Source organism: Ictalurus punctatus, chromosome 17, assembly GCF_001660625.3.
Source record: "Ictalurus punctatus breed USDA103 chromosome 17, Coco_2.0, whole genome shotgun sequence".
Lineage (NCBI taxonomy): Eukaryota > Metazoa > Chordata > Actinopteri > Siluriformes > Ictaluridae > Ictalurus > Ictalurus punctatus.
The window spans coordinates 15,040,909-15,053,570 of NC_030432.2; the positions used below are offsets into that span (position 1 = coordinate 15,040,909).

A 12,662-nucleotide genomic window follows, 5' to 3' on the forward strand; every position below is an offset into this window, starting at 1 on the left:
CGTATATGTTATGGATATATAATTAATACATCAAGAGTGACTTTTGTGGCCACTTGCCCTACCTCATGCAGTTATGATAAAAGGTCAAAGCAATCAGTATACATTAAAGACAAAATGCATGTAGCAATCATAGAGCTCCTGATGAAGTGACCGTGTACATGTTGCAAATAAACGCTTTAGCTTCAGCACTCATTGCACATATTGGTACAGTGAAGGTAAAATTATGGGTTGTATACTAAAGTAGGTTTATTTCCAGATTTAATTTTATTCTTTGTTTAATGAGCTTATGATTTGCATAAACAATAGCTGTTGTGTTCGGTCCCACATTTCAGAGGAGTATCAAGTATAAAACTTATCATTTTAAGTGTCTCCCGGTTAAAGTCCAGTACAATTAACAGACACCCAGCATCAAGATTTGGCACATCAAAGCTTCAGGAATTTCCAGTGTTAAAAAGAAATTGATACACACTTAATCATAAGCAATATCAAAACAGAAAGAAGAGGAAGCAGTAAAAGCTTATGTCATGTCTGTACTAAAAACACATTTTTGGAAAGTTATAAAATAGTGAGGAACTGAAATAAACCCAAAGCAACAACAACAAAAAAAAGGAAACTACCCACCATTAAAAAAAAGAAAGCAAATGAATGACCACAAGAAGCACTTGGAGGCAGTTAGCCATGTAAAAAGCTGTACAACAAGCAGTTTTTGTGTACTAGTAATCTGATCAGACAACTTCTTGATTCACTACCAAAAAAACAAACAAACAAACAAAAAATAACACCTTAACAAATGGTAAAGGACCGAAGTGCTTTGCTTGCTGCATAAATAAAATATTCTGCAAAGCAGGGTGGTTTAGCATGCATGGCAGCTTCACGAACCTCCAATTTGCTGACATAACAAAAAATTAAAGCAGTAGAAAACCTTAAAATGCATAGGAACGCATTCCCTGCCTATTCAAAATAAAATGACTGCAGACTTCTGGATGGTGCACGACACTATAGCGGGATAAAGACAACTCAGAGCTGTAGAGTAAATGAAAAAAGCATCACTGTTGAGTGGACAAGGCACCAGCGTCTCTATTCAATCAAGCTCACATTTCAACTGCTAATATCGCAAACCTCTCAACATAATTAAAGGCCACTTCACACTGAACGCATTTCTGAGGAGTGTCGCGCATGACGAAAAGGATGAAACGCGTTCATTTTAACTACAGTGTGACGCAAATACACTTAAAATAATCCTGCTGCACTTTTAAGAAGTTAAGTTTCATAAAGATCCTTTCCAATCACACAGGTTCACTTTCTATGTGCTGCGAGTTTGTGAAGTAATGAGAAGCTGTACATTAACATGGGAGACCAGGAGAAAGGTAATTAGGCTGTTTGATTACAGTCCCAGACTCATGTTACATCTGAAGTGATCTGCTATTCAACTGTCCCCAGCCTCCATGTTCTACTGACACACAACAACTCATGCATGTGCAGCATTAGTGCTTACAGAAAGTGAACAGTGTGAATCGGACTGAAGATCACTTTTTCAGAATGAACGCAGTGTTTTATTAATGCTGTGGGATTACTAAACAGTGATTAATAAAGCACTGCAAAACTTGTATTATTAATAAATGTATAATTATTTATTAACACTAGGGATGTGACGGTGAGGAAAATCGACGTGTGATAACATCGGTATCACTTTTGGGGTAGGGTGTCGTTGGCGTTTTTCCCTCTTTTCCCCCTCGCTTTTAAATTTCTTATGAATGCCCGTGTGGCCGTGCATTTTCGCTTTCAAATTACAGGCAATTCAGGGGTGGCAATTGCTTGAATGGTAGGTTCATTATTATTCTTGATAAACGTGATAAACGAAACCTGACTCCTGCTGATCAGACTCATTCAGTTTTAATTGTAGCATCTGTTCTCTAACTGGACTGAACTAACTGACTTTGGGTTTCTAAATCCACTTCTACGTTGATCTGGAAGTACGTCTGGCTCATCGTCTGGTTGAAAGCTCTATCTTTGGGCAAGTCTGAACCTCCCGGCAGGTAACGCATCGACTGGAGTACATACTGCGTTAGTACACGATTTCTGACGCAGCCAAGGAAATGTTGCATGAGCAAAACAGGAAATAGATCAAACATTCTAATATTATAACATGATCTAACATGATGGCATGCATGGTTGAATGCTCAAATCTGATTTGAGGTGAGGAGTGAAAAAAATGAAATGTGACAGTAACTGATAAATGAAGACGTAACATAAAATCACTATTGCTTTTCCGCTTGTATGAAAACATCCATCCACCACGAGCTAATTATAGTCAGGTCTACAAAGTATAAATCTGGTTGCAAGAACTTGTACTTTAAATGGTAATGCACACTTCCTGTAATATCGTTCATGATTTGCTGATTAACCTGAATGACGAAAAAAAAAGCACAATAAAACAAACATACATCAAGAAATCGGTAATAGTCTTACCTGTGATACACTGAAACTGACCATCCTCTCGTTGAATTGTGAAGGCCTCACCTGGGTTTACTTGCACCAAGATTACCTAAGAAGTGTAAAGAAATTCAATTCAGTCACTGACTTCAGAAACACTGTGATGAATAAGGCTTTTTATCCCACTCTCACTTCTGTAACTACAGAGATAAGCTGTACCAGTTCAGTATGATTTATCAACACTACACAAACTGGTTTGATAAATAAGTGTAAAGAGTAAAGTGAACATAAACTGTTGGAATTCTCAGTTTTATGGTTTTGTCCTTGGTCCATGCAGTAAAAGTACACTTTCTGCTGAATTCTTTTTTTTTTTTTTGGCCAACAAAAGGGCTAGGACTGAACATCCTAGTTTCCTAGATCTAGGACTGAACATCCTAGTTTCAGTGGGCCAGCTGTCCTTATTCTCTGCTTCCTGCTATAAATACATTAATGATTGACCACAAAGTACATGAACACTTCCACACAAAAAAAAAGAAAGAAAGAAAAAAAAAAAAGAATTCTGTTAAACGGATCTGACACCTAACATACTCGCATGTGTGGAAACATAGGGAAAGGTTACACATGCAATATATGTAAAGCAGATGTGCCATCCATGCATTGAGGAGTCCCGCATTCTTCAGTTAGTTTTGAACTGCCATTTTACCAAAGTTTTCTGCTGCAGTAAACCACAGCACTACTAAATGCTCAAATCTGATTGGTCAGATGATGGTGATTGATTAATTTCCTATAACAGCAGCTTTGACAACAGTGCCAGCTATAATTCAAATCACAAGTTTATATTAAAGTGCTCCTTTGAATACATTACTGTTTCCATAGTAACAGGAGTATAAAATGATTGGTGAGAGGGCAACCCGTAAGGGTTGAAGATGTTTATTAAAAGTTCTCTCAATCTAAGGATGGATTCTCAGGAGTCAATACGTTTTCAGTCAGAGGACTTTCCAGTTTCAGAGTAACAAACTGCATTTTTGTTTTGTTTTAATAACATCGTGAGAAAGAAAAGTTAAGCTGGTGATATTTACAGCTGCTATAACGTAAGTGATTGTCCTCCAGATGTTCCACAGCATTAAATGTAGCTATAATCATGTCATTAACAAATAAATAAATAAAATAATTATAACCACTGCAAAACTGCCATGGTAAAAGAGGGGGAAAAACAGTTTGGAACATGATGATATTGGAAAATGATCAACTTCATGTTGGCATCAGTAACACGATCATAACAGCATGCTTTTTCATGTTTAATTCCTCACTTAAATGTCAGTGCTTACACCTTGAAAGCAAACTTCAGTATAATCATCCTGTTCTAATGCAATGAAAGACCTAAGAGAGAGAAAAAAAAAAGGGGGGGGGGTAGGCTATGGAAACCTCACATTTTGGCAAACCAGTTCAAAGTGAGGTCTACCACCTTCGAAAAAGCTGATTTTGAAAAACAGAGCAGCACATCATCTTTAACTTCAAATAATTTACCAAACTGAAATCTAAATACCTTTGTATAATACAACTGAAATATCGAAATACCATGCAGCTCCAATTTAATCTGAAGCCATTAATCATTCTTGAAATGCAGTTAAAGGTAAATAACAGTGCGTTCCTGGCTCTGACTTTCAAACCCACGTCACAGAGGCACGATAACGGCACTCATTACAGGGACACTTGTTTCTTGAAACCAGTCTGAGTCAGCCCTCTGCTGAGCCTTTGTTAAGGAGCATTCATGACACATCTGGCTTAGCGGAAAGCAGATGCACTGATCTGTTTCACCAATGCAGGGGTCTTGATCCAAACACCTCCACCAGGAAGTCTTTTTTGTGTTTGGGGGGGCTTATTCTCATTGTGAATAAGCTCATAGCCTGCACTCTTACACACTGAGATTATGTGTAGAAAATGGAGAAGAAAGAAGAAAAAAAAAAAAAAAACAACATAGATGACAAACAACAAAAAAACATAGATGGTACATGAAAGGTTGAGATGAAGCCATGGTGAATGAAATGCAATGCAGCTGGAACATTATTAGATTTTGTAGCCTTATGTTTTCAGGTTTGCCATAGCGACTACAAAAGAGAGCGACTGATCTGTCAGGCTGATCATAGCAGACTGGAGCCCATCATTGCGAGCAGAAATTAATTCTGTGCTTTCCATCATAGCCACTTACACTTCGTTTATGGAAGAAAAAGAAAAACAACTAACATTTCAGCTCGAAGAACAACTGAAGAGAGCAACAGATGTGAATGTAAATCATGTAATTCAGAACAAATTTAGACTTGGTCAGATTGTAGGCATTAACCCGTAGCTGCTGAGTTTAAATATGGGTGAACGAGCTTAAAACAGTGCTTCCCAGAATGGTCTTTATTCTTCTGATCCCCCAGGATTTTTTTTTTTTTTGTTCTTTCAAAGCCACACCTAAACCAAGCCATCAAGCTAATCAAACTAAATACCTAGTTCAGAAGTGTATGGAGCTAGGAACAGGCAAAAATGTGCATCATCAACTTGAAGAGGCTCGTGGCACCTGCTTCAGACTACGTTAGCACATTAAGCAGATCAGAATAAAAACCTACTGCACAGCTTCAGTGACACATCAAAAATTACACCGACATAACATTCAGCAAAAAGAAAGTTTAACAGGATATTACACAGCAGGCCAAAGCATCTAATCAGGTTACCAGAATATTCTAGATAGAATATTCTTTTCCCACTGGGCACATCTCGTATGAAAAACACTAATGAATAAACAGAAGACACGCTGTGTGTATTCGCTTTACCTCAGTCTTGCTGCTGTCATAATGCCTATACTCCCACGGCATGGGGCTCCGGCTGCGGGTCTCCCCCAACACAGCCATCCTCTGCACTTCCCTCTCACTCCTTCTCATTCATGAATGCCAGAGACACACGCATGCACCGGCCCTCTGCGCACACGCGTACACACACACACACACACACACACACACACACTCACGTACACCTACGCAGTGATGCATTTGCAAAGCGGAACTATGAGGGGGTGGCTGAGGGAAGTCTTATTGAATTAGAGTCAAAGATGCTACGGTCGTTTGGCTGCACACGCATGCAACAGTGTCTCTTCACTTGCTTGCGTCTTTCCTTTGTTCTGCAAAATGCCGGCTTATCTGTCCCCTTTTTCGCCTTAATGACAACTCTCCAAAATCAACTGTATATGCAGGACACATCACGATTCTGGCTCCTCTTTTTCCAGAAGCATGCACGGAGTCAAACATAATGCGAGTGTCTACAGAGAGAGCAAGAGCGCGCGCGCGTGAGAGAGAGAGAGAGAGAGAGAGAGAGAGAGAGAGAGAGAGAGAGAGAGAGAGAAGGGGTGTGTGTGTGTGAGAGAGAGCAAGAGAGAGAGAGAGAGAGAGAGAGAGAGAGAGAGACAGTGCGAGAGAGAGAAGGAACAAACTGCCACTTACTGTTGCCCGCATCTCTTCCCATTCAAACGTGCTTGCTTCAGCAGGGCTGGCCACTGTGTCAGGAATCTCGTATGCCACCCCCCACCCCCCTCCCCCCCACCACCACACACACACACACACACACACACACACACACACACACACACACACACACACAAACCCACACAACTCTAGGGGGTTGGAGTCACCTTCTTTCTTTCACCCACCGTTCATGAGAGTGGCGAGGTAGAACAGGGCGATGGAAACATGGAGGGCCCGCCTGAACTCCAATCACGCCCCCACCCCTGCCCCCACCCAGGCGATAGACGAGGAGGTACGACTCGCCTCTGGCTGCTAGCTGGAATCTGTTTACTAGATACAGGGAGCATAGCACGTATTTGCTCTCTCTCTCGCTTTATCTCCTCGCCTGCACTCTCTGCAGCAGATGGATGGCTCTCTTTCTCTCCATCTCTCTCTCTCTCCCCCCTCTCGCTCTGCCTCACTGCCACCGCCGGTCTCCACAGCAACCCCTTCAACAAATAAGCCGTGCCGATGTCCGCAGCGTTCCACGCTGGAAGAGATGAGAACAGCTAATCACCTGTGCGCTACTCGTGAGAGAATAATGGAAGTGAGGCAGAAACGCTGGGGCTGAGCAACACCACGGAATTCGGAAAACGGGCTTGCGATGGTCGCATACGGCTGTGAAGTCGAAGGTGAAGTCTAGACTGAACCTTAGCCTAAGACTAGAGGCTGGCATATAGGAGCCTACTGGCAAAATGCTTTGATCTGCCAATGAAGCTAGAGACGTTCACTTTTGCATTTATTTGCATCATCGTGTAAGACAAGCTGCATCTTAGACTTCCTGTACTAACAGAATTTCACTAAGCGCATTCCAAGTGGAACCACTACCCGTAGCTAAACAGTTTCAATGCTACCACATACTAGACTAGAACCCCAGCAGCAGTTACCAATCCTCTTCCTTCAGATCTACCTTCCTGCAGGTTTCATCTCCAACCAAAATCTAACAACTTCTTCAGGCAATGTTTACATAATCAGGAGGTCAAGATTTTGGTTCAAGAAAAAGTCTTCAGGAAGGCAGGTCTCACCTGGTCTCAACACCACATGCTCCGCCCAGAAGGCAATAATTTTTTGAGCACTCTTTATGAAACAATACACTTTCTTGAAATAACCAATAGTGTATTTAAATTTAAAAAAAAAAAAAATACTGTCCTTTTAATAACGCTTTATTAATGTGTAGTATTTGGAAGCAGCAGGTTTGTCAGTATATATTTAGTCATATGGGATGTTTGCTATATTAATACATAATATTAAAAAAGACATATTATAACATAATATTTGCTATATTAAAGCTATCGAGCACACATAATTAGAAAGCAAGCAAACAAATCTTTCTACAGGAGCTTGAAATTGCTGTCGATCGGACTGTTAGAAACGCAAACCGTATAGCTACACTACAGCTCCACTGTAAATACAGATCTGATATTTGATAATACATTTGAGTTTATGGCCCTGCACAACATGGTCAAGTTCGTTAGAGCTGCGTTTGAACTGATTTGTTTTGTTGTTTTTTTTTGTTTTTTTTTTAATCCTTGAACTGTGACAGAGAACAGCTGTGCTTTGAATATTTTATCGACTGCTACGAGAGCTGATAACTTAATTGGGAAATGAAATCCGGCAAATAAATAAAAACATTTCATTTGGACTTTGATTTGGTGCTGGATAGTACCGGAGTGGCACTGGGTCAGAAGACTTGGCGACGTGTTCGTGTAAGCTTCGTTCAAGAAGCATGAAAATACGAGGTGTGAACAGCTATCCTTCTCAAATGTCCACTTGTGATAGGATGGCCTTGCATGTACGCACACACACACACACACACACACACACACACACACACACACACACACACACACACACACACACACACACACACACCTCTCATCCTCCCCCAACACTTTCTCTCAGTTTGCAGAGGGACCTTCTGCACAGCTTCTATTAATACTATGATCGATGTGTAAGAAAATGAGTTTGGGGGCCTTCTGCTGTGTTAAAGCACCGTCTCATTAGTAGCTGTGTTTTGGCACTAATCCAGTGGCTTAAGGAACAGTTAGTGGAGGAGTATTTAGGTGTATACCACCGCACACCCCGCCTCAGCCGCTTTCATTTGATACAAGCCGTAAAACTCGAGTATTGTAAGTCAAACAACAATATGGCACAAAAGGCTGGTAATATAGCTCAGGATAACGGCAGCACACAAACCCAAAGCTTCGAAGCAATTCCCTACTGTACACTGTGTGTTTGCAAACCACGACCGCAGCTTAGAGCTTTTTCCAAATGTTTTAGATAACAGAAGTGTGTTTAAATCTGGGAAATGTTTCCCGGAAAGAACGCCACGAGGCAGCGGGCTGTGTCTGTGTCTCTCCCCGACCCTGAACCTCGACGGGGAGCTTGATTAACGACAGGAAAAAAATGAAATGGAAAGCAATCATATTCGGAAAACATGAGACTCTCTCACCACCACAGAATAGACCACTGTAATACCTTTACCGCAAATTATGAAATTAAAATGTCAAAAGATAAGATATTCAAGATACTCCCCAGCAATGAGTAATAAATGATTTGCTTAGAGAGATTAGAGACGGGGACATGCAATTCCTTCTGTGGCGTCATGGGCACACTGAACTTGCTGGGAAGAAGCGCAAGGCTGTCAGGGAGGGGGAAGCAAGAGTGATTAGCAAACACGGCTACAGCAGTTAGCGCTGGCTTTATTGCCCTGGAGATTGGCCAGCGCTGGTGTTGCGTTCGCGTCTGTTAACGGCTGACGTCTTTACCCCTTCCATGAGTCAAGGCTCGGGTTCCTCCGTATTTGTTCCTCTTTAATTGTTTACCGCTTGACACTGTGGCACAGCAGCCAAGTCACCGTGAAACTGCTGGGTGTGGAGTTCAGGATTTATTAAGACGAGTTATACAGAATGTAAAGCTAGAAAGAATAATACCATAAAATATACATTTATATATAAAATAGGCATCTACATTATACACACACACACACATATATACATACATACACATACATACATACATATATATATATATATATATATATATATATACACACACACACACTATATATATATATATATATATATATATATATATATATATATATATATATATATATATATATATATATATATATATATATAAATAAATAAATAAATATATGTGTGTGTGTGTGTGTGTATATTGCAGATGCCTATTTTATATATAAATATATATTTTATCAAATAAGCTGAGATACGCCACCATTAAGAAGCCTGATGCTGCTTTATGTTTTGGAAAAAATAATTTTTACAATTTTTTTTATTTTTTCAAAAACATAGCAGCATCAGGCTTCTTAGTGGTGGCGTATCTCAGCTTATTTGATCTGTAAGTGAAGTGACAGCTGATTTTTCCTTTCAGCAGGACAGAGGAAGCTGTGCAGCACATAGTTAGAGTGATGAATTTCCTCCGTCTTGCAGTAATCTGCTTAATGTTTGTGAAAAGATGGAATGAAGCCATGTGATGATTTTGATGGCCTTTTCCCTAAACCTAGTCCATCATGACTTGTGGTTTCTCTGTACATCCTACAAATATTTCATAGTGTTCTGATGCTACTGCATACAACTTGGTAAAAGCCACCGAAAATGCGATCGCGATATATCGGGATATATAGACGAGGATGGGGAGAGGAGGATGGGGAGAATTCAATCCAGCAGTCTTGAGCAAGCGAGAGGAGGCATAGCAGTGTGTCTAGTGCGGTTTTGCGTGTACATGTACATTTGAGTGTGTGCAAGAGAGGTTGTGTTATTCAGAGCCCTCTCGCTTCCAGGATCAAACAATCGCTCAACTCGAAATTGAATTCGACATTTGGTCGTCTTCTCGACTATCAGTTCCTTCCCTGTTTACAGGCATCAAATCAACATGGCTACATCATCTCTACTGGCTTTAGATTAGTTAATATACAGACAGTACTTGGTTAAATCTGTAACACTAATTCACTAATGTTAGTTGGCTAGCTTGTTGCTAACGCTACCTGCTATTATCCACTGACTAGCTTGTTGCTAACTGTACTCATTAGTGTGCGCTGTTGTCACTGTAATAAATAAATAAATAAATAAATAAATAAATAAATACGTGCGGTTAAATTAGTGTTTCATGAGCTTTACATGCTTTAACAGAGCAAACAGGAGACATGCTTTCAAGGAGGCATCCATGTTTCCTTCCCCCATATCACGCTGAACGTGCTGAGGTTGGGAATGACTGTTACGAGCTGTAAATTATCACTTACAAGGCACTATGAATGTACGGTTATTACACTCATAAGTCTGTACACTAAGAATTAGAAGGAGGACTTTTCCATTAAGGACCATGTTGCTGTCCACAGCTCATTCCTCAAGCTCGTTTACTAAAAACAGGGCTGGCTACGTGGACATACACAGCACGATTAAGTGTTTAATATAAAGGCATGCATCAATACCAGTACTGGTACCGGGTATCAAACTGATGTAGTGCTTATTTCCTCTTACTTGTAAAATATGTTCCAATGGCAACATCCAATGACCATGTGATACAATATACAGCAATCTGGATGTTTTTCGGTATTAACCATCACAGCAGTGAACTGCAAACTGTGCAAATATCCAGAGGAGCTTCTACAGCATCTTCCAACAATACATGTAACCTGCTAAAACATCTTATAGTCATGTTTCCACCGCAGGAGCTTTCCCCAGGAACTAGGGACTTTTGGAGGAATTTGGTGTGTTTCCACCGCAGGCACCGAGGTATAAATTAAGTTCTGGGTAAAATATTTCCCCCTTTGAAAGTCCCTAAATCGGGAGGTGGTACTTTTTTCAAAGTCCAGGAACTTTGTGGGTGGGACTTGGGCGCTGAACATGCTGATTGGTTGAGTGCACACAGCATTTATTTCAACCAGCATTTTTAAGTCTGTTGCGATGCGTACACAAGCTACACATGATACTCTTCCCATGCTAGCTAAAGCGAACCCATGCTACATCACTCATATAAATAGATATCTGGCTTGAATTTAAACAATGCTCTTACCATTTTAATCAAATAAGCGAATTTTTTAAACCAGTGTTGTCTATCAACTTAAGAAACCACATAAGCAGGCCACATGAGTTCATCGAAAAATTAACCTGACACAAAAAGCTGTGAGCCATTTCAGCCCTGCTCACCACATTGTACCCTCACTATACAGGCAAAAACTCTGCCTGCATCCCAAATAACCTCCTATTGATCATAAAGTGCACCACGTAGGCTGCAAAAAGAATTACTGCAGATGTAGGGCCCTTCTGTAGGGAACAAAGGGTCATTTGGGATTCATCCCAGACCTACGGCGCTGCTCCGACACAAGCAAGAAGGGTAACTTCGTAAACCTCAGTGCTAACAGTTGTTTATTACGATTTGAATCAACACAATGGAGTTTCTTAAACAATTCGACCGATGGACCGACGGCGAGGTTCAGGCCTTATTAAGTATTTATGCCGAGGACGAAATACAGCGGGAAATGGAAACAGCGAACAGCAATGAAAGAGTATACTGAAAAATATCGAGTGGGTTTAAGCGAGCTGGGCATTGTTCACACAGGAAACACACACGGTGCTGAGAGACGCTCGAGAAATTAAAACAGGACTACAAGAAAATTCATCCTGGACTGGAAGGAGCAGTCACGCACAGTCATACGTCACCAAACTAATTTGCCTAATCTTCACGGTACTTCAGACCGCGATGGAAACGCAGACAACAAAAAGTATGGAGGAACCAAATGGTCCCTTGAAAAAATGAATTGTTCTGAGTAATTTCAGTGGAAACATGACTTATGGTTAACATAAACCCAAATCTGTAAGAGAGAGTGTGAGGGCAGCTGACCTGAGGGCACTGAGCAACATCAGTAAGCGTGGTCATTAAAATGAACGCACGGTGCCATTAATAACACAAAAGGTGAGCAAGAGAGCATGCGCAGAAGCAGACAGCACTTCAGTTCACTGAGCACCTACCTTTGCACAGCAACAATCATACAGAGCTAAATAATAACTAGATGTTCCACAACACCCCTGATTGCTTAATACTGTATATATTACCAAAAAACATGCACTGTCACATAAAAATTATTTTTGCATTCCTAGATATACATGCAATTTCCCAATCCTCTCCATCATATTCCTTTTATATAGCTGTGGAGTGCTGGATATAAATCTAGTGTACGAAGTGTTGCCATTGGTTTTGTTTTGGTCAGCATAATGGTCAGACAGCAGGGCTCAGATCGTTGTTGACTGGCGAGAGAACAGCTTTACATGTATGAGCTCCTTGCCGAGAGCTTTACTTGAGTGGTAAGAGCTGTAGGCAAGAGATTTTTCAGCACAACCTTTTACTAGACCTTCAAGACATGAGGTGATGGGAAACGTATATAAGTGACATTTGAAAGAGGTCATATATTCTCACTCACTACAATGCCCAACTGACATAAATAGTTTATTAATAGCACTTTTCCACCAGATGGTATGGAACAGTTCAGCAAACCAAGCATTCCACTCTGTTCTCAAGTCCCCTTGTTGAATTTGGTTACACTTCTTGCTCAGGTACCATGCAAGCGAAGCCGGGACATACGGGAGGAGATAAAAATAGTGAAGTAGTACTGAGTGATTAAACACAGTCGTCACAGTCTTCCTGATTAATGTCTGGCTGAAACTG

The 12,662-nt window shown here is 40.6% G+C and overlaps 1 protein-coding gene across 6 annotated transcripts in view; it reads right to left on the bottom strand.

Moving 5' to 3' along the window:
- Positions 1-12,662, bottom strand: part of fndc3a (fibronectin type III domain containing 3A) — a 74,888-nt gene that overhangs the window by 32,734 nt on the left and 29,492 nt on the right. For 4 of the 6 annotated variants that reach the window (XM_053687153.1, XM_017490855.3, XM_017490854.3 and 1 more), the window contains exon 3: positions 2,470-2,545. In XM_053687153.1, coding sequence (XP_053543128.1) covers positions 2,470-2,545 — 76 coding nt within the window. Of the gene's footprint in view, positions 1-2,469; positions 2,546-5,249; positions 5,756-5,912; positions 5,940-12,662 lie in introns of those variants that run through there. The other 2 variants (XM_017490857.1, XM_053687154.1) reach the window with 2 other exon arrangements.